We start from the raw sequence: 19,271 nt of genomic DNA on the forward strand, positions 1-19,271 counted from the left end.
AAAAAAAAAAAAGAAGTTTGAAATGCTGCAGCTTTAAAGTTTGTGTTCTTCTAATTCAGCTAAGATGTCACCAGTGTTGGGTGTTACTCTAAAAAAGTAATTAATTACTAGTTACTAATTACATCTTCAACAGTGTAATTAGATTACTGTACAAATTACTCTCTCCAGAAAGTATTTAATTACTTAATTACTTAATTAATTGCTAATTAAGTAATTCATTACTAGTTAAGTCATTTAATTGAGTAATTTAGTAATTAAATACTAGTTAATTACTAATTACTTTCTAAATCATATATCAACCTCGACAAGTTAATGATACAAGGATAGACATGAAACGGTTATTTTAATTATTTCAAGTAACTACATAACTTATTCTGGCCACACTTTAGATTAGGGTCCAATTCTCACTATTAACTAACTATTAACTATGACTTTTGCCTCAAAATACTCCTAATTACTGCTTATTAATACTTAGTAAAGTAGTTGTTAAGTTTAAGAATTGGGTAAGATTAAGGATTTAGAATAAGGTCTTGCAGAATAAGACATTAATATGTGCTTTTTAAGTAATAATAAACAGCCAATATCCCAGTAATATTCAACAACTAATAACCAAAAAGTTGATAGTGAGAATTGGACACTAAATGTTACCAGTATTCTTATTAACTCACCAAAGTATTTAAAGTGAGAAGGGTACATAAAAAAGCATGCATTTTAAGGTTAGACCTTAAATTTTGATGTTAAATACACTTTTGTATTGTGTATAAATGTTCTACAGTCTACACAGTATTAAGTTCAATTACATAAGAAGTAACTGTAATTAAATTACAGAAAAAATCAAAGTAATCCCCTACTTTACTCTTTCAAGGGAAAAGTAATTAAATTACATTTCATACAATTATGAAACAAGTATTGTTCATACCCAGTGTGAACAATACTTGTTTCATTCAACAAGGTCGTTCATTGAAGAATATGTATTTACATAACAATGTTTATTAGACATTGGGAAGCACATGTTAATGCATATATTTCATTACAACAAACTGTTATGAAAAATACACACTGCCAACTTGGAATCACTCTTTTAGTCCACTCAACAATTTGTGTGTAATTTATTCATCAAATAGAATAAAAATAAAGTAACATATTTATTTGGATACTAACGTTTGTCTTTTTATGTTTTTGTCTTTCATTTTTATAGGCCAGTTTTTAGAGAAGTGGGGAACGTTTGGAAAATGGCCAGATTCAGACCTGCTTAAGAACATAATTTTATATGTCATGATAACACACATTAACCACAGTGCCACAGCTAAAATGATCCAAGGACTGACCAAATGCCCAAAAAAAAAAAACAATATAAAAAAGAGGAAAGATCAGAGAAAAGCTGGAATATAAAGTGCTGACAGATGTAAGTGGGACTGTTACAGCAGACACAGCCTTTGTTTAAATTTTCTCTAGCTTTTTACATGGTTAAAAAAAAAAGCGTTACAGTTTGTTATAAGTTATCCGCCATTCAGAGTTTGGTGGGGGTGGAGAGTCAGGGTTGCGGGGGGTCGTGTGGTAGGGGCAGAGTCCCAAACCATTTCCATACACACTTATGAGAAACATACGTTACATTCTGGGGAAGAGGAACCGAGACTGTTGCACTCCCCCCCCCCAGTCCCCCCAAAATACACACACACGTTGATTCTGCCTGTGCCAAAAACATCTGTTTTCAACTCCCCCTTTTCTTCAGTCACTCCTACCCTTCTTCCATCTCTCCAACCCTCCCTCTCCTTTTCTCTCTCTCTTGCTGGAACGTCAAGGGTGAGATTGTAAGTACTCAGCTTAGGCACAGATCACCACTGGACAGGGCAGAGAGAGGAGGGTGGAGAGAGAGGAAAAGAAGGGAAAAGTTTAATACAGGTACAAGTAGAAGAAGAATGGGCAACTAGGGCATTAAACTGTATTTTAGCGCCCTGAAAGCCTCCTAAAAAAAGGGAAAGAAAGTACAATAGAAAATAGAGTAGGTGTGAGGTATGGGCTGTCCAGTTCTTTGTGTTATTCTGCTGCCCTCACTACTGTGCCTCTACGGGGTGCAGACTCAGGACTTGAGAGAACGGGATGCACTCTGCAGGGAGGATGGGTGCTTTGTGCTCCATTTTCAGCGCAAGATCTTTCTGGAGGCTTGGCGGAGCTGCAAGGAATACGGAGGGAACCTGGTCACCATCAGGCATCCAAAGGAAGCAGCAATAGTGAAAGAGCTCTTCTCGAACGTGGAACTGAGACAACACCACAGAGGCAAGGCAAATATCTGGATTGGCCTTCAGAGACAACCCCGACAATGTTCACCCACCCGACCCCTGCGTGGCTTCTCTTGGGTCACTGGAGATCAGGACACCCAGTACACCAACTGGCTACAAGAGGACTCGGCCAGTACCTGCTCATCCCCACGATGTGTGGTGATGCCTTACAGCACTGCGGCCCATGAGCAAGGACATAATCTGAAATGGAAGGATGGCCCTTGTTCGATTTCAGTGGACGGCTACCTGTGCAGGTACAACTTCCGAGGCATGTGTACAGCTATTGCTAGCGAGGGAGGTGGGAATACACTGTATAGTACCCCTTTTAACCTGCTGAGTACCCTCTTAACACATATCCCTTTTGGATCGGTAGCAGCTGTACCTTGTCCTGCTAAAGATGACCAGTCAGTTCTGTGCACACAAAAGGAAGATGGAACTGTTGGTTGGAACAGGGAACCACCTTTTTGCTCTGATACGCCTAAGACAAGCTGGTGCGATAAAGACAACAGAGGTTGCCATCACTTCTGCGTTGAGGATGACTCGCACTACTATTGTGATTGCAATGATGGCTATCTCCTGGCTGAGGATGGGGTAAGTTGCTTTCCGTCTGACCCTTGCAATGGGGCTCCATGTGAGTTCGAGTGCTTGCGTGTGATGGATGGCTACCGCTGTGCTTGTCCTGATGGCTACATGCTGGCACCTGATGAACGGGGCTGTATAGATGTCGATGAATGCCTACAGAGTCCCTGTGAGCATATCTGTGTAAATGCGCCTGGAACCTTTGAGTGTCGCTGCCGGGATGGCTACCGACAAGATGAAGAGGGTGCCTGTGAAGATGTGGATGAGTGTTCGGACAACCCGTGTGAGCATGCGTGTGAGAACACATTGGGCTCCCATATTTGCCACTGCCATCTTGGTTTTGCCCCATTACAAGAGGACCAGAGTCAATGTCATGACATTGACGAATGTCAAATTGAAGGAACATGTGAACAGATGTGCATCAATTATGATGGAGGCTTTGAGTGCTACTGTGAAGAAGGTTATACTCTTCAATCTGACCAATATTCCTGCAGACCCATCGGGGAGGACATGGAGACTCCCTCAACCACCGTCTCCAACCCATGGATTACTCACAACCCCATTTGGGAACCAGAGGATCCTGCATACCCATGGCACCCTCCACCTGATTCTGATTGGAACTGGCAGACTGAGCTGCCCAATGTGGAGACAGCTCCGACAGACCTGATTTCTACAACTGAAGAGGAACCTGAAACCACTACACTGACTGAAAGCTCCCCTGAGGTCATTAATGTTAATGTTGACCTTAATCCAGAGCAACCAGTTCATAATGCTTTTTATCCACCAGCAATTCTGACGCCCACACCAGACTATTATGAGGATGAGAGCACCACGGTTCCCACAGTCCTCCCTTCCTCCACAGCTTCAGGCGGCGCTTGGAATTGGCTCTGGTTCAGCTCAACCCAAACAAAGCCTGAGACACAGGAAACTGCAAAGAACCCTCTTGACCTTTTTGGAGAATATGAGTCTTATGAACAAGACTATGATAATACTGACATGTATGATGATGAATCAACCACCTTTGGTCCAGGGCAACAAACTTCCACCCTGTTCCCAATGCAGTCACGAGGAATAGAGGAGGTCATTATTGATAATGACAACAGCAGTAACCAGAGCCAAGGAACCAGCTGGTTACTAATCGGATTGCTAGTCCCACTTTGCATCTTCATTGTGGTGATGGTGGTCCTGGGCATTATCTATTGTACTCGCTACACAGTTAAACCACAGAACAAGAACACCAGCGATTGCTATCACTGGATTGCTGGTGCTGGTGATAAAGCGGCTACTGACATATCTGGTAGCGTAACTAAATCCCATGTTTAAGCAAGTAGGACTGTGACAGGACAGTGTGAAATATGTAAATAAACTTTGTTTTGTAACTTCACAGTAGCGAGAGTTCCAAGAGGAATTTGATAAATTCAGGGTAGCGCCCCATCCTTTCCCTTTGACATTTTTTAATCCATGATTATTTATGGATGTTTATCTGGACAATCTGCTAAGCGAGAATTGGGAGGTGGGGGGCAAGGAGGAATGACTCTAAAACCACTGAGCCTCATTCTCTGCTGTCCTCAAGAGGCAATAAAAGTTCTTGTTGAACAGTTCTACTGTTGGTCACACTGATCTTTTAATTTGCGAAACAGTTGCTCAACAATCACATGGCAACTAAGAGAGCATACTTAATAGATGAGGATACTTGGTTGAGTAATGTAGGTTATTTATTTTTCATTTTGAAGGAACTTTCCTCATGTCTTAAGAGATTTGTTCTGTAAGAAGCCATAATTTCAGTCCATTTTGACAATGTCAAGATTTTTATTCCCTGTTGTAAATTCAGTCTGATCCAGACAAAGAAAAAAGGCTTTCTATCATATTTGTTAAATGCTGTTTTAACCAAACTGTGCCTAACAAGTCTTGTAACAAGAAGATTTGAAAATGCTTTCTAAACATTGTGTGTTTAATGACAGTAATCTGACAAAAATTGCTCTGAAATCAGTTCTTTAGAGGTTACCATGCATGTAGACAGTCTGGTCATTATGCCACACTGTGAGAGTGAAGTTAGTCATAATTCACAAGCATTATGAAATGTCAAAACAAGCAGTCAGACAATCATGTACCAATGGCTTTCCTTGATCGGTTGCAGTATTATGTTTTGATATTCTTGAGGATATGTGAAGGTAAGGTACAGATAAACTTGTTTAAACCACAAACCACCAAATTTCCTGCTCTAACTACTACTTGATTTTTTTAAAACTGTTTATTAAAGTGCTCAATAAGGTTTAAAAGTTTGTGTCTTCATTGTTTGAGACAAGCAATATTTGTTTTTTGATGCTATGGCTAATGCATTCCTACAAAGTCAATAGGAAAGTTGTGGTTTAATTTGTAGAATTTGCAGTTTTTTAAGGGTAAGAGTAAGGATGTAAGGGTTTGCTCAGTTCTATAAAAGTAACTGTGCCTTCATCTTATTCTTAATGTGTCCCATTGCTGAGTACACATGTTCTGTACTCAGTACCAGCTGATTATCCAATCAGATAAATCTGGCCAGACATCAGAGAGCTCCTTACTGTCATGCAGTGTTGTGGATAATTGGCGTGCTCAGCCTTCACATCATCACAGGAAAAGCACTCTGGTGTAATCGCTTGAAAACTGACAGCTTCCTACATGTTTTGCTGTTGTGGTTACAGTTCTGTGTGACATGTCTTTAGATTCATCTTTGGGTGGTCAGATAAACTGGGGGGCAGGTAAACAGTAAATAATAGTGAATAAATACTATTCAGCATGCATGCTTTAAATTGATCATAAATTACAGTAAAAACTTCAACATTCTTACAAAAATTAACAAAAAAATAAATCCTGTTCTTTTTAACTTTCTATTCATCAAAGAAAAAATGCATTGTGATTTCCACAAAAACATTAAGCAACACTGCTTAACTGTTCAACATTGATGATAATAAGAATAATGATAGAGAATGATAATAAGTTTCCTGAGCACCAAATCAGTATATTAGAATGGTTTCTGAAGGAGCATGTTACACTGAAGACTGGATTAATGATGCTTTGCATATAAATTACATTTTATATGTTAAAAAATAGTTTTTATTGAGATAGTATTTCAATAAATGCAGCCTTGATGAACAGCAGTGTATACAGTTACAGTGACTCCAAAAGTCTCAAAATTGCATTGCAATAGGCGTCTGCTAACAACCAATTCTGGATTTTTAATCAAAACTGACACATTTTTGCTATTACTTTTGACCAAGTGGTCTTAAAGTGTCCTTGCAGAGCAACTAGAATACTTTTGACTAAATTCTGAACACTTATTCAGTGTACCTCATATTCCCTATGTTTTGGGGTCCAAATGTCCCCACAAGGATAATAATACCAGTAAATTTTGACCTTGTGGGGACATTTTTTGGTCCCCATAAAAAACAACATTATAAATCATACAGAATAGTCTTTTTGAAAATATAAAATAGCAGAACGTTTTGTGTGAGGGATAGGGTTAGGGTAAGAGTATAGAAAATACAGTTTATACAGTATAAATCATTACGTCTATGAAGAGTCCCAATAAAACATGGAAACTCTGTGTGTGTGTGTGTGTGTGTGTGTGTGTGTGTGTGTGTGTGTGTGCATGAGAGAGAGAGAGAGAGAGAGAGCACCCTATCTTGCTTGAAAGTAAATGTTGTTGTCTATAATTCAGTGATATTTACATTTTTATTTGTGACTTAAGTGTCCATATACTTTTGGGGTTACTGTACTTGTCTTTAATTCTGTAACTGATCATAAGACTGGTGTTTAAATGTTGCAAAAAAACTAATATAAAAAGCATTATGGCTAAATGTCAGTATCTGATACACATGATTGTCTTCATGCAAATTAAAAAAGCATATCATATTATTTCTTGGGAACAATTTATACAAAACAATTTATAGCCACTGCTAGAAATCATTATGCTTTCTTAAAGGCATTTAACTAATTCTTCAAATAATCACTCTAAATAATCTAATCAACCTTCCATTATAATTACTAATGTCAGTTAAACAATCGCTCACAGTAATGAGTTTTATTTCAAAGGCTTGCTGATTGTTTGTGTTTGCTTTGTGCCCTCTGGCATGCTCACATTTAGCACAGTGACAAGCAACTGGGTAAAGATTTCTTCAAAGGAAAATGTTGGAGTCTATCATGGCCCCTCCTCATTCCACATTCCACAGATGCCTCTTTTAAATTCAGTAGTGCATTAGGAGAGGGAATGGACCGATTTATGTTATGTATTCCAAAGAGTGTTAGGCATCACTGGCTTAGCTGTGTGTCTGTGTGTGTTTGATTGCATGCATAACCAGTCTTACGCTCTCCTGCCTTTCCGATAAACAACCTGTCAGCTGTATTAATTAAGGAAGAATTATTATTGGAGCACCGTTCCTACATTCCACGCAACCTATAGGATCAATTTCAAGTCATTTTATGCCTCGTTTCCAGCACCTATGGAGGCTGATATGGCTCATTAAAAACGCCCCGTGATTTCAGTCTGACATTCCATATCCTGTCAGACATGGAATATTGACAAATGTGTTCGGCATAACTTAGTGTATTAGGTCAGAGAGTACCAAAGTTTTATTTATGTAATTTTCTAAGTTTAGAGAAACCTAGCAATATTTGTCAAGAAATGACCCAGATTCCAGTACTACCATGTATTAGAAGTTTAAAATCTTGCAGAAGAAAATATTCACGAGTGTGTTTGATGTCGAGGTGTTTTCCTTCATTCTGTTCATTTTCCTCATTCCAGTTTTTATTGGTTCTTATCCGAATGTTCAGTTCAGCTGTAGGACTTTCTGTAAACTTGCTGACAATTTGAACGAGTCACGTACAGGCGAGTCTTGGCTATGCTGTATGTGGCCAATACAAGCAAATCGTAGCATGTATCCTTATGGACTCGCTTGGCTGCCTGCTCTAATGTTTGTTCTATGGTCAGTCATGTGTGAAAATGCAAAGTGTCAGAAATTTGAGGAGTCCAAGTGTGAAGAGAAAGAAGGACCTGGTAGCCAGGGAATCTAAGAGAAGATTCAGAGAAGGATGGAGAGATGAGTTCTGGGAATTGTGAGTTTTGCACTTCAGTAATATGGAGCCTGGCTCTGCACGACACCACAGACGCCTCAAACTGGGCTTTTCATATATTAGGTTGGAATCTTTGTTTTACAGCATTCAGTAAATTATTCAGAAATACAAAAATTTACATTTTGGCAGATACTTCCTTAACCAAAGGACTTTTAACATCATGCATTATGTATGTGAGTGAGTTCTGTAAATGCAGCTATAAAGGGACTGCAGAAATGAGACGTGGCTCTCTGTGAATGTTTATGATCTGTGCACCAAAAATGTGTGATAAGACTTCACAGTTATTTCTCAGCAATATACATTGAGTGGCAATTTTATCAGGTACATTTGATTGTGAACAGCCCACTTTGGTACATCATTTGCCCACTTTAGCGACATATTTTTGTTCTAGAAACATGGCATTCAGATGTGTTTTTCTGTATACCAATATTGTAACTGTCATTGTCTAACTGACTAAAACAACAACTACTGAACATCTATGAAAGATCTACATATTGCAAATTGGTTTTCTATTTATATGTTTGCATTTACAAGCAAGCCTTATGCCTTTTAAAATGGCCACTGGGTGTACAGGTGCATCTCAATAAATTAGAATGTCGTGGAAAAGTTCATTTGTTTCAGTAATTCAACTCGTCTGTCAGCTTTTATGTGTGCACTATCCATTGATGACTTCCTATAGAGTTTAAATTGCTCAGTAGATGTTGGATTTTCATCAGTCGACTTCATAATCTGCTCTCAACTGAATTTTTTTTAAATCTCCCAAAAAGGCAGATCATGTTTCTGATGTAATATACATAATTCATTTGCATCCTCCATGCCCAAAACAACAATCAATTGTCTGAAATATTGCATGCTCTTACAGTTTTCCTTGCAGAATAAAGCAGATCAGACAAAATGCAGTTATGCCCTATTTTTCTAAAGCTCTTGGATTACTTGCCAAATCATGAAATTCCCTTTGAGTAGTGCTTTGATCCAACACGAGCATCACTTTCTCTTGCCAAGTCACTCCAGTGAGGGCTGCCTTTCTCAAAGCTTTTTGTATTCAGGAAAGTCAACCAACATCCCAGTCCTGTTTCTTGTTCTGTTTTGGCTTCTTAAAGTACTAATAACACCTCGTGATATCTTGTGTTTATGGGACAGAGGGATTAAAATCTGCAATTAGATTTTTTGAAGATATGGTTCACGCCATTCAAGGTCTATTTGTTTTCACAAGCTGCTGAGCAGATTTGCAGATCATGGGCTTTCCCAGGCTACTCCTTTGATCTGTCAGTCAACCGTAAAATCAGCCTTATTTTCCATGGCACATTGTAGCAACAGCAATTTCACTATAATAGACGTTACTGTATTTTGTCTAATGTAGTAAAATAAATATTAAAGCCGCAGTCCGTACGTTTTGCCTCTTTGTCGCCATCTCTGTTTGAAGCCTGCAATTGTAGCGGTTTGCGGAATTATCTTCCTTGCGTGGGATGCGAGTCGACACGGCTCCAGCGTGGATGAATCTGATGTTTTGAAGAGTATGTGTGGCAGTCAGTCACCGCACCGGTGTGGATATTTACTGTATTTCGCCATAACAGATTCTAGCCTACATCTTGGAATATATGACCCAAATAAGAATTTTCACCGTATATTGTCATCTGAACAAGTAAGTAACAAGTCTGCCACGTTTGTTCTGACCAATTGAGGAAAAAAGCATTATAATAAATCACGCTACCAATGGTGATTTAATCTAAATGAGCTCATATTAATTGCTATAATTATTATTATTGTTATACTTTATTCTCAAATTGTTAATGTTAAAGGGGTCATATGATGCTGCTAAAAAGAACATTATTTGGTGTATTTGGTGTAATGAAATGTGTTTATGCGGAAAGGAAAAATTGAAATCGCATCATATGACCCCTTTAACAACATCAGCATTGCGTGCCTATGTGTATAGTGTGTATTAGCGTGTAGATTTCAATTTCTGGACAGTCTAATCTCTAATTGTCATACCATTCGAATTTCATATTAAGAAATTATTTTAACCCAAAAAGAAAATTATGATCCCTTCGAACTTGTTGTCTTTAAAATACAAATCTTGTGTAATCCCAGGCTATCTGTAATAGCCAGTTATCTGTCATTTATAACTGGAATATAATTTAATTTCAAACACCCATCAGCACAATCAGCATCTCCTGAAAGCAAATTATTGATCATTATTATGCTCGGTTTTTAATAGTGAAAAGATTCAGTGGGTTGAAAGATTGCCTCAGGTGTCTTTGTGTGTATATGTAAATTCCATGCAGCTCAGCTAGTATGGAAAATTGAGCTCAGTCATTTGTAAAAATTTCTTATTTGGGAAGTCGTCAGAAAATTCTTGTCAAATTAGATTCAATTGATTAAATGAATAGCTGAAGACAAATGTTCATTCAGCTTTGAAACAATAAACAGTACCTAAACTATGGAAATATGTAGTAAACCAATCATGAGGAATCATTTGATTATCTGAGCCATTTGCACTTGGAATGCAGCCTTTATTGGTGGAAATATGGAGTGGTGAGCCATGACTATGTAAAGTGAGTCGTTTCTAATAGATATCACCTGGCTAGACTATATTACTTAGGAAAGAATGTTTAAATCATATCATCCTTCCAATTCTATCATCCGAGATTTAAACACAATACATTATCCTTAGCTTGTGTCTCCTAATTGACTCCACTGAGGCTGAAAAAGAGGAATGAATAAAAAAAGATTCTCTTCACTATATATTTATGGCAGGTATTTGGATTCGCAGCTTTTGGTGGAGGTCCCCAGTTTGTCTTACTAATTCCTGCTAAATGACTCTCTGGAAACTTCACTGGAACATAATGGAGTTTATTAGAGCTTTAGGTGAAACCAGATGTGGGAGGGTCATAAAATCACCATTTCTTTAAACGATCTTCTCCTGCGGCACTAACGCTCCGTGCCTTGACCTCGCTTTCCAAGAAAATGCTTTAAATGGGAGGTCCGTCCGTATCCTAACATTTACGGAATTATGAAAAATTGATTTGAACTCTTCTTTAATCTAGGTCCTGTTTACAGTACACGAGGACCTTGTCTGAAATTGAGGTTGTTGCCCTAATTTTTGTGCCCCGTTTTATTTTTAGCCATTTCTATCAATCATAATGTCATAATCTGCCACCTTCCCTGTGATGAGTTTCTCAAGCACCCAACCTCAGGGGTCTCAGTGTGGTCTGCAATGCAGAATTTTTCTATGGACGGAAGCCAAGTCTGAGAGCTTTTTTTTTTTGCACGCTGTGGCCCGCATACCTCTGACAAAATGATAAGGACATGTAGACAGTACAAGAGCTCCTACTTGACCTTTATTCTAATAATATTACCGGGCAAGGTGCTTTTGTTCTCGCTATGTTTTAGATGGTGTCATATTGACACATTGGAAGAGGGGTCATAATGTAGCAAGGAAAAATATGACTGCGCCCCAGAGCTTTAGAAATTGCTGTCGCATCGAATCATTTGCGCTGATAACAGTTGTTGCCACAAACACATAAAAAGCATTTTTGGGGACAATCGTTTCAGAATATGACGTTAGCAGGTGTTTAATGGTAATGTTATACTCATGCCGTAGTAGACTATTGAGGAAATGTCACTGTGATGGACTGAGTCCTATGTTTCCTCCATGTGGCCCCTTGGGGTTGTGCACTTTTTCAGTCAGCATTCATCTACGGTTCTGCTTCATTCATGGCCGATGAACAATGGATATCACGGATCAGTTATTTTTGTTGAGTCATTAAAACTGAAGCCAGTGTCACTACAATACCACTTCAAACACTAAGCCTTCATGAACATGAAACGTGGCTATAGAACAAGTGAATTTTATTCATTCTTGAAATATAGAGTGCTGCAGAGGTGATGTGTTTTGCAGGCCAAAACCTAACAAGTTAGCTTTTCAGCATTGTCCTGAAGTCAGTGGGTTTTAAAATGGGTTTTTGTTTAAATGCCTAAAATGAAGTCTGCCATTAATACAAGCTCAAGATATTTTCATGTTTCATTTAATATCAGTAAAACCTCTTGCATGTAATCACTGCAGCACTCTACAGTATATCTGTTTTTGTAGCTGTGGATGATGTGAGTTTTTGGTGGTTGCTGAGGCATGGCTAAGCATTTGCTAGGAACTTTTAAAGCTTTTTGCATGATTTTATTCTATTCACATCAACAGTAACATATGATATATCCTCCATAACTCTTTGTTAATAATCTTTCTGTCAAATCAAGGTCTTTTAGCTGTGAATATAGACTAGCCACCTCAGAACTCTCATTATAAATGCATTGAAGGTTGGTCTTTTTACAGTCACGTTAAAATATCATTTATTTTAACGTCACCTGTGTCCTGCCTCGTGTTTCTTTCATAACCTTGCTTCAGTTTCTTTCATTCAATGAAATAATGTTGTCCACTTTCATTTAACATTTGCATAAAGCTTATTTGACATTGTGAGAGGCAATGTTTGCAATAGAAAAAAATAGTTTGGAGTCAGATACTCCTATGTTGACATTTGGAGGTATAGAGTAGCCTAAATGAAATTTGTACAGTATACATAGTTTCTGGTACTTTAGTGATTCTCAGTGTGTTTCATTTAATTTATAGACCAAAGAGCACATGTTAATTGTGCTTAATTTCACCATCCAGTTAGGCTCATCAACCATAACTCCTTCAAAAACAGCTAGAAACCTTGGAGCTGTGATTGATCATAAGCTGAATTTCTCAGACCACATTGCTAAAACTGCCCGGTCCTGCAGATTTGCTTTATAAAAGCGTCTGCTAAATGACTAAATGTAAATGTAAATATAATTGATCGAAGGGAATCATAGTTTTGCTTTCGCATTGCAGAAATCATACTCAAGAAAATTTTACATGGTCCTTGAAGGTATATGAAGGGCTAATGCATTAGAATGTATGAATTTTAATGTCTGTTCAATTAATATTCAGAACAAATAGCATTGAGAAGGCTGCTGGCTCATTTGACTCCATTAAGTCTGTATTTCTCCAATTACAGTTAAGCTTTAGAAAGATTCTGTAGCCTTGGGACTGAGCATCTACTAGCTAGCAGATAAATTCACTGACTCGTACTGCTTTTCATTTTTGCCTTAAAGGCAGAAGAGTTAAGTGTTGCTATGAGATTACTTGGTAATGGGCTTTGGTTACTGTAGAGACCTTATTTAGTTCCACCGTATCTCAAAGGTAAACTGCTTTTCACATCCAAATGCTACAATTTGTTCAGGCTTTCTATAATTGGTCTGAAGTTAAACGGCTCGACCAAGTTGTTGGTCAAAATATATGCTCAGCACTGTGGGCATTATTTTGACAATCCAGTCACCCATTGTGGGCCCTTGAGGGGATTCAGTGTGATTCATTCTGTCTGTCTTGATCAACAGTAAAAGGTTTCAGTGGCAGCACTGAACATATGATTAGTACCATCCTGTCGCATTTATCCTCATATATTCATTTTTTTGTATTCTTTATGTTCAATTCTTCTCATTAGTGTACATTTCTTTTCTCATATGTACAAATTTTTTTTTTTCCGTCTTTTACTCAACCTTATGTCATTCGGAACCTGTATGTCTTGACAAAATTGTGAAGAATATCCTAGCCACTCTTTTAAAAGTGAATGAAAACAAATAATTTTTTTAATGTATTCTCTCTCTCTCTCTCTCTCTCTCTCACACACACACACACACACAAAATCCCTGTTTGAGTAAATAATACATTTTTATTTTGCGTTTCATTTTTCTATTCCTTTACATACAATATATCCCAAAAGACAAAATAATAATATAATAATAGTAAATAAAAATTAAATAATAATTTAATTTACACATATTTTTGAAAGTTTACATACATGATATTTAAAACAAAATATTGCATTTTTGACCATCAGTGACTGTTTGCAACCTTTCGTGATATATACATACAACTGGGAAGATTTTAAATGTGCAGAGCAAGGAAACTGAAGAAATCACAGTACCTGGAGGCTTTTTGTCAAGAATCAGCTTTACTGCTGAAGACAAACCAGACACAATTCACAAACGGCTATTTATAAATAGTCATGGATGCACAAGAAGGCAACGCATGATATTAACCAAGGGTATATACTTCAGCAGGATAATTTATGTACATTTAGTAATTTTGTCTTACGGAATATATGTATATAATACTGTATCTGCTACTGTATATTCAATAGTTTCATCAAGGCTGTATAAAAAATAAATTAAAGTTTCTTTCTGCACCCTCAGAATTAAAAAAAAAATGCAAACTATTATTCATTATTACAATACACAGCCTTCTTTGCCTCATGCCAAATCCATTACAAATTATGGAGCATACAGTTCTGTTACAGAAACTCCCTTTCACACTGTCAGAAAAAAAAAATGTTGTAATGCTGTACAAATATTGTACTGTATCTTTAGGGGTACAGCAGCTTATCACTGGGGCAGTATCCTCAAAGGGATACCTTTGTACCTTCTTTACCCCTTAAGAGTGCATATTAGTACCTTTGAGTAAGGTATGTTATGTACTCTTATGGTATTATTGTGAACCCTTTAGGGGTAAGGAAGGTACAAAGGTGTCCCTTTGAGGGTACTGCCCCAGTGACAAGCTGCTGTACCCCTAAAACTACAATATTTGCACATTTCTTTCTGACAGTGTGAAAGAGAGTTTCTGTAACAGAACTGCATGCCCCATATTTCTACCAAATGGATTTGGCATGAGGCAAAGAAGGCTGTGTATTGTAAAAATGAATAATAGTTTGCAGTTTCAACACATTAATCAATTATGTTGGTTTTATAAATTCATCTTAATAAAAGTAGTTCAGCTATGCAATTTCCCAGAATCAAAGAAGCTTTTATTTGAAGCAAAGTTTTGTAAAAGTGAACGCCTTGTTAAAGTTTGATAGAGGTTGCTCAGAGGTTGGTCTCAGAGGTTGTACTGGCATGGAAATTGAATAAGGAAATTTTTAACAATGGCAATGAATTATAATCAGAGCATTATGTGAAAAAGTGCTTAATGCACATTTGGAGTTTTCTGTTTAATGGCTATTGTGCACAGTATGCAGGTTTTATGCATGCATAGAATACACAGATAACCTACTCTGCTGTTCAAAGGTGTGGCATCAGAAAGATTTAAATAATAATAATAATAATAATAATAATACTTTTATTCAGCAAAAATTTGTTATAATGATCAAAAGTGTCATTAAAGACACTTTTAATGTTACAAAAAAATAATAAATGCTGTTCTTTTGAACTTTCTATTTATGAAAATGAATCCTGAAAAATGTATCATGGTTTGCATAAAAATATGAAGCAATATTTAAGCAATATTGACTGCTGAAAATTCAGCTTTGCCTTCACAGGAATGTATGTAGTAAACTAGTATTTCAAACAGCAAATGTTGTCCACTAGACAATGTTTGAATGGAAGAAACTCAGCCATTGTGAGATGTTTGCTTATGGTTATTGTCATCTAATAAATAGTAACATTAACTGAATAAATAGATTTTTTCTGAACAACAGCAATGCTACACAATAATAAATACTTGCTATTATTTTCTTTCCATTCTTCTCTCTCCCTTCCCCCTTCTCTCTCGTTCTCTCCCAGATGTCTCCAGTCATTTATTCACTCATGTGTCCTTATTTCTGACTTTGCAGATGCTGACAGTAATATTAACACTGTGATTTGAGTCACCTGCAGTAGATGATTTCAAATGATGTGGGTTCTTTATTTAATCTTGCAGCTGTGAAGGTCAGTTCAGTGTTTACAAAGTGCGTTTAAATGTGCTTATGAAACATAATGACTAAAGCAGGGAGGCAGTAAAGCATGCATGTGTTTCTACTCATAGAGGTTCACTTGGGAGCACTAGGTCTTTTCTGCCTGATGCTGCAGTATAGTGAACAGATAGTTGACTTCTATTTTAAGATAATGTTTTGTACATGCTTTAGTGCATGAATAGCTTGTTTGCATTAAAAGTTAGCATTCAAACTTGTATATATCTAGAACTCAATATATTTGTATGGCTGCTTCACCACGAATGCTAGAGTCACTGCATGCAACTTGATAGGACTCCAAATTGATGTCGCAAGTTCAAATACACGGTCTTTGTAGATGAAAATTCCCGCACACAATTGTGGAGCATGCAGACAGAAAAATAAAAAGATGCTTATTTCTCTATATTCTCATCGATGCATGTTCTGACATGTGTTCTTTTTTGTGTTTTCTGCTTTTCTGTGATTTATTCATTTGTTTGTGGCCGGCCTGATTTATTGGCTGAACACATGGTAAAGTCTCCTATGAAACCTGCATATCCACTTCTATTCCAAGTCTCTTTAGGATGTGTTTGCTTTGACCATGAAATGTTCTTATGGTCAAGCATAAAGTGACTACACCTCTGTGTCTATTTCTTGCAAGTTAGAGGCAGTTTTGACTGTTAGGAAATAAAAATGAGCCATGTCACTAAACAAAACCAGCTGGATTCCCAGTGTTCCTGTTTTTGTGTGTGGCAGCAACTCTAAAATACTGAAAGAAGAGGTAATGCATTGAGCAAACTCGTGTCATGAGGTTAAGGGAAAGGAATGGGCAAACTTCCACATCTGTGTCATTTCAGCTGTCATTAGACTGAAACCAATCCATGGCAATGAATTGGTTGAGCAGATGGAGAGCCTCAAAGTGATTGAGAATGATGCAACAAGCACAGATAACAGTGGTTTTAGTCAGTGGCTTGAAAGCTGGCAGACTAGCTTCCTCTTGTCTGAAACTTAAGTATCTGTCTGTGTCAAGTTCAAGTGAATTTAATTACGATTCCAACGAGCACCTTGTTCATCATGCAGCTGCAGCTGAAAGAATTCTTCACTATGTGATGCAATAGCACTGCTACAGACAAATAGCAGACGCCTGACCAGGTTCAGTCAACTTTTACATTTTTTTTTTTTTATTATTTACTTGAAAATACCAACAATTTGGACCCACAACACAGTTTCAAAGCAGGGTAAACTAAGTCAGATTTGGGCATTGACTTGTACAAATCATTTGACTCACAAACATAAAGTAAATAATGATTTAAGCAAGAACAAATGGAGTATTTTGTTATGGAGATATTGTGCATTCAGAAGTAAACAGAATCCACAAACTAATCATATAACCATTTCAACACATGTTTCATATAAACATTCATCTACAATTAACATTATTACATAAGGATCACAGATTTAACAGTATGGGGTCTATTGGCTGTTCATAATGAGGTCTTGCTGGCCAATCTTCACCACATAAATAGAGTTTTTGATGGAAATTCGGTAGTATTTTAAGGCAAACTGAGACATAAAAGCAGCCAGAGACTCACCGCGCCTTCAAAAAAATCCAACTGAAGTGCGTAGACCAAAAAAGGTTACCCAAAGATGAAGAGCTTGAAAAGAGTCCGCACATTCAAACATTAAAGCATCACAAGCGAGATGAGAACAATATATGCAATTTACTGAATAAAACAAGGCAAACGTTTCGGTCACATGTTGACCATTTTCAATGCCAAGCTAACATTGAAAATGGTCAACATGTGACCAAAACGTTTGCCTTGTTTTATTCAGTAAATTGCATATATTGTTCTCAAACTGAGACATAACACATCCTTATTCTCTCATGACTTCGTGCCGAGTACCAAATATTCTGACCTTGCTGACCTTTGGCGACCTTTTTCTTATTAAGTTGCAGTCACATTAGTGAAATTTCTCTGGCAAATAGTCAATACTCAATAGTATAGCGATGCATGAAACATCACTCGCGCAGAGGTCACTTTCAAATCAACTTTCAAATGTATCCTAATTACCATATCATGTTGTTTGATTGATGTTAACCATTCCCTTAAGCACATTTGAATTAAAACAATGTCTACACATCAATTAGAAATTAGAGATATTTAAAGATTCAATAAAGATTTTGGTTGTTATCGATACAGATGCACTGGACTGCCTCGTCTCTTTAGATACCTATATTTGATATCTGAATATGTAAGACAAGAAATGTATGAATTGCCATGTTCATGAAATGTTGGGGAACTGTAACAATTTGAACTTAATGTAAATGAAATTATTCTATTTGTATGACCAAATGTGTAATTGTGCTTACAACTGCTCAGAATGGTCTACCTCTGTGTTAATTTTTCTTAAAAACCAATGCTATGAGCTTTTAGCCAATGTAACGATCATTTGCCAATTGACCTATCGGTAAGCCCCACCCCCCCTTAGTTGCTGTTGCTCACTCGGACAAACAAACGGAGTTGCTACTGTCTTAAAATGACGGCTGCCAGTGTGAAAACCTTGTCCCAAGAAGTTTTTGATACATTTTGGACACAGAAGGACCATCATTTAGGTTGGACTTAAATATGCCACGGAGGGATATATAAAATATTTCAAAATAAATATGTAAAAATACAGATCACAATGCAAACAGGAGAAGTTTCATGTTAAGGTCGTTACGACCGCAATGACAACATCCCGGATCAACACTGTTTGTGTACCGCAGGGTAAGATTACATTAATTTACATTTAACCAGTTTAATATTGAGAGGTGCTGAAATGTAGACCTTCGTTTATGTGTTTTTGACTTACACTGTACATGACGTGAGAACAGTTCGCTATTTATGCTTGTACGTTAGCATTGACACTAAATTTAATGTTAATTTTAGCCAGAGATACCTTGCTGAAGCACAAGACGACATTAACGTTCTGCTTGAGCAGATGAAAATTGTAATTTAATGAGAGTATGGCAACCAGAAAATGAACGTTTTCGTCTTCATTGGGATTGGGGGTGAATGCTTAGGGACATTTTTGCTCTGTTTTGTTTGGGTTTAGGAAATGTAATAAAATAAATCCTATTGCCTATCCACTCGGAATACCTGGAATCAGTGTTACAAGTACCCCAGGCACATCGTTTTTCCATTTTTGTAGCATAAATACCATCAAACCAATGAAAGCTTCTAATCTTCCAATGTTTCTCTATGGCGCTGAAATCTAAAGATGTCCGAGTTCCGGTCCCTGTGCAACTGATACTTGACTGCCATTGGCTCATCTGTGTTCGAGGGGAGGGGCTAACCGATAGGTCAATTGGTACTGCACTTCATGTCTTAATGAATGATATGATTAAGGGGTAGTTCACCCAAAAATAAACATCACTGATAACCAAAACTGTTAGTACAGGTTTGGAAAGAAATGAGAGTGAGTAAATAACGATTTTCATTTTTGAGTCAACTATCCCTTTAAACTCTTAACACTCTCACTGAATACCCTC

At 37.2% G+C, this 19,271-nt stretch overlaps 1 protein-coding gene across 1 annotated transcript; it reads left to right on the top strand.

Moving 5' to 3' along the window:
• The first annotated feature begins 1,798 nt into the window (after nucleotides 1–1,798).
• Nucleotides 1,799–5,118, top strand: LOC107683502 (endosialin-like). The gene has a single exon (XM_016479555.1). It carries the CDS (start codon nucleotides 2,016–2,018, stop codon nucleotides 4,179–4,181), a length of 2,166 nt encoding a protein of 721 aa, XP_016335041.1. The 5' UTR covers nucleotides 1,799–2,015; the 3' UTR covers nucleotides 4,182–5,118.
• The last annotated feature ends 14,153 nt before the right edge of the window (nucleotides 5,119–19,271 follow it).

This window comes from Sinocyclocheilus anshuiensis, unplaced genomic scaffold, assembly GCF_001515605.1.
Source record: "Sinocyclocheilus anshuiensis isolate Anshui unplaced genomic scaffold, SAMN03320099.WGS_v1.1 scaffold874, whole genome shotgun sequence".
Taxonomy (NCBI): Eukaryota; Metazoa; Chordata; class Actinopteri; order Cypriniformes; family Cyprinidae; genus Sinocyclocheilus; species Sinocyclocheilus anshuiensis.

What these genes read in the sequence shown, in the direction of transcription:
- LOC107683502 (XM_016479555.1), top strand. Translation starts at nt 2,016, where the DNA reads ATGGGCTGTCCAGTTCTTTGTGTTATTCTGCTGCCCTCACTACTGTGC.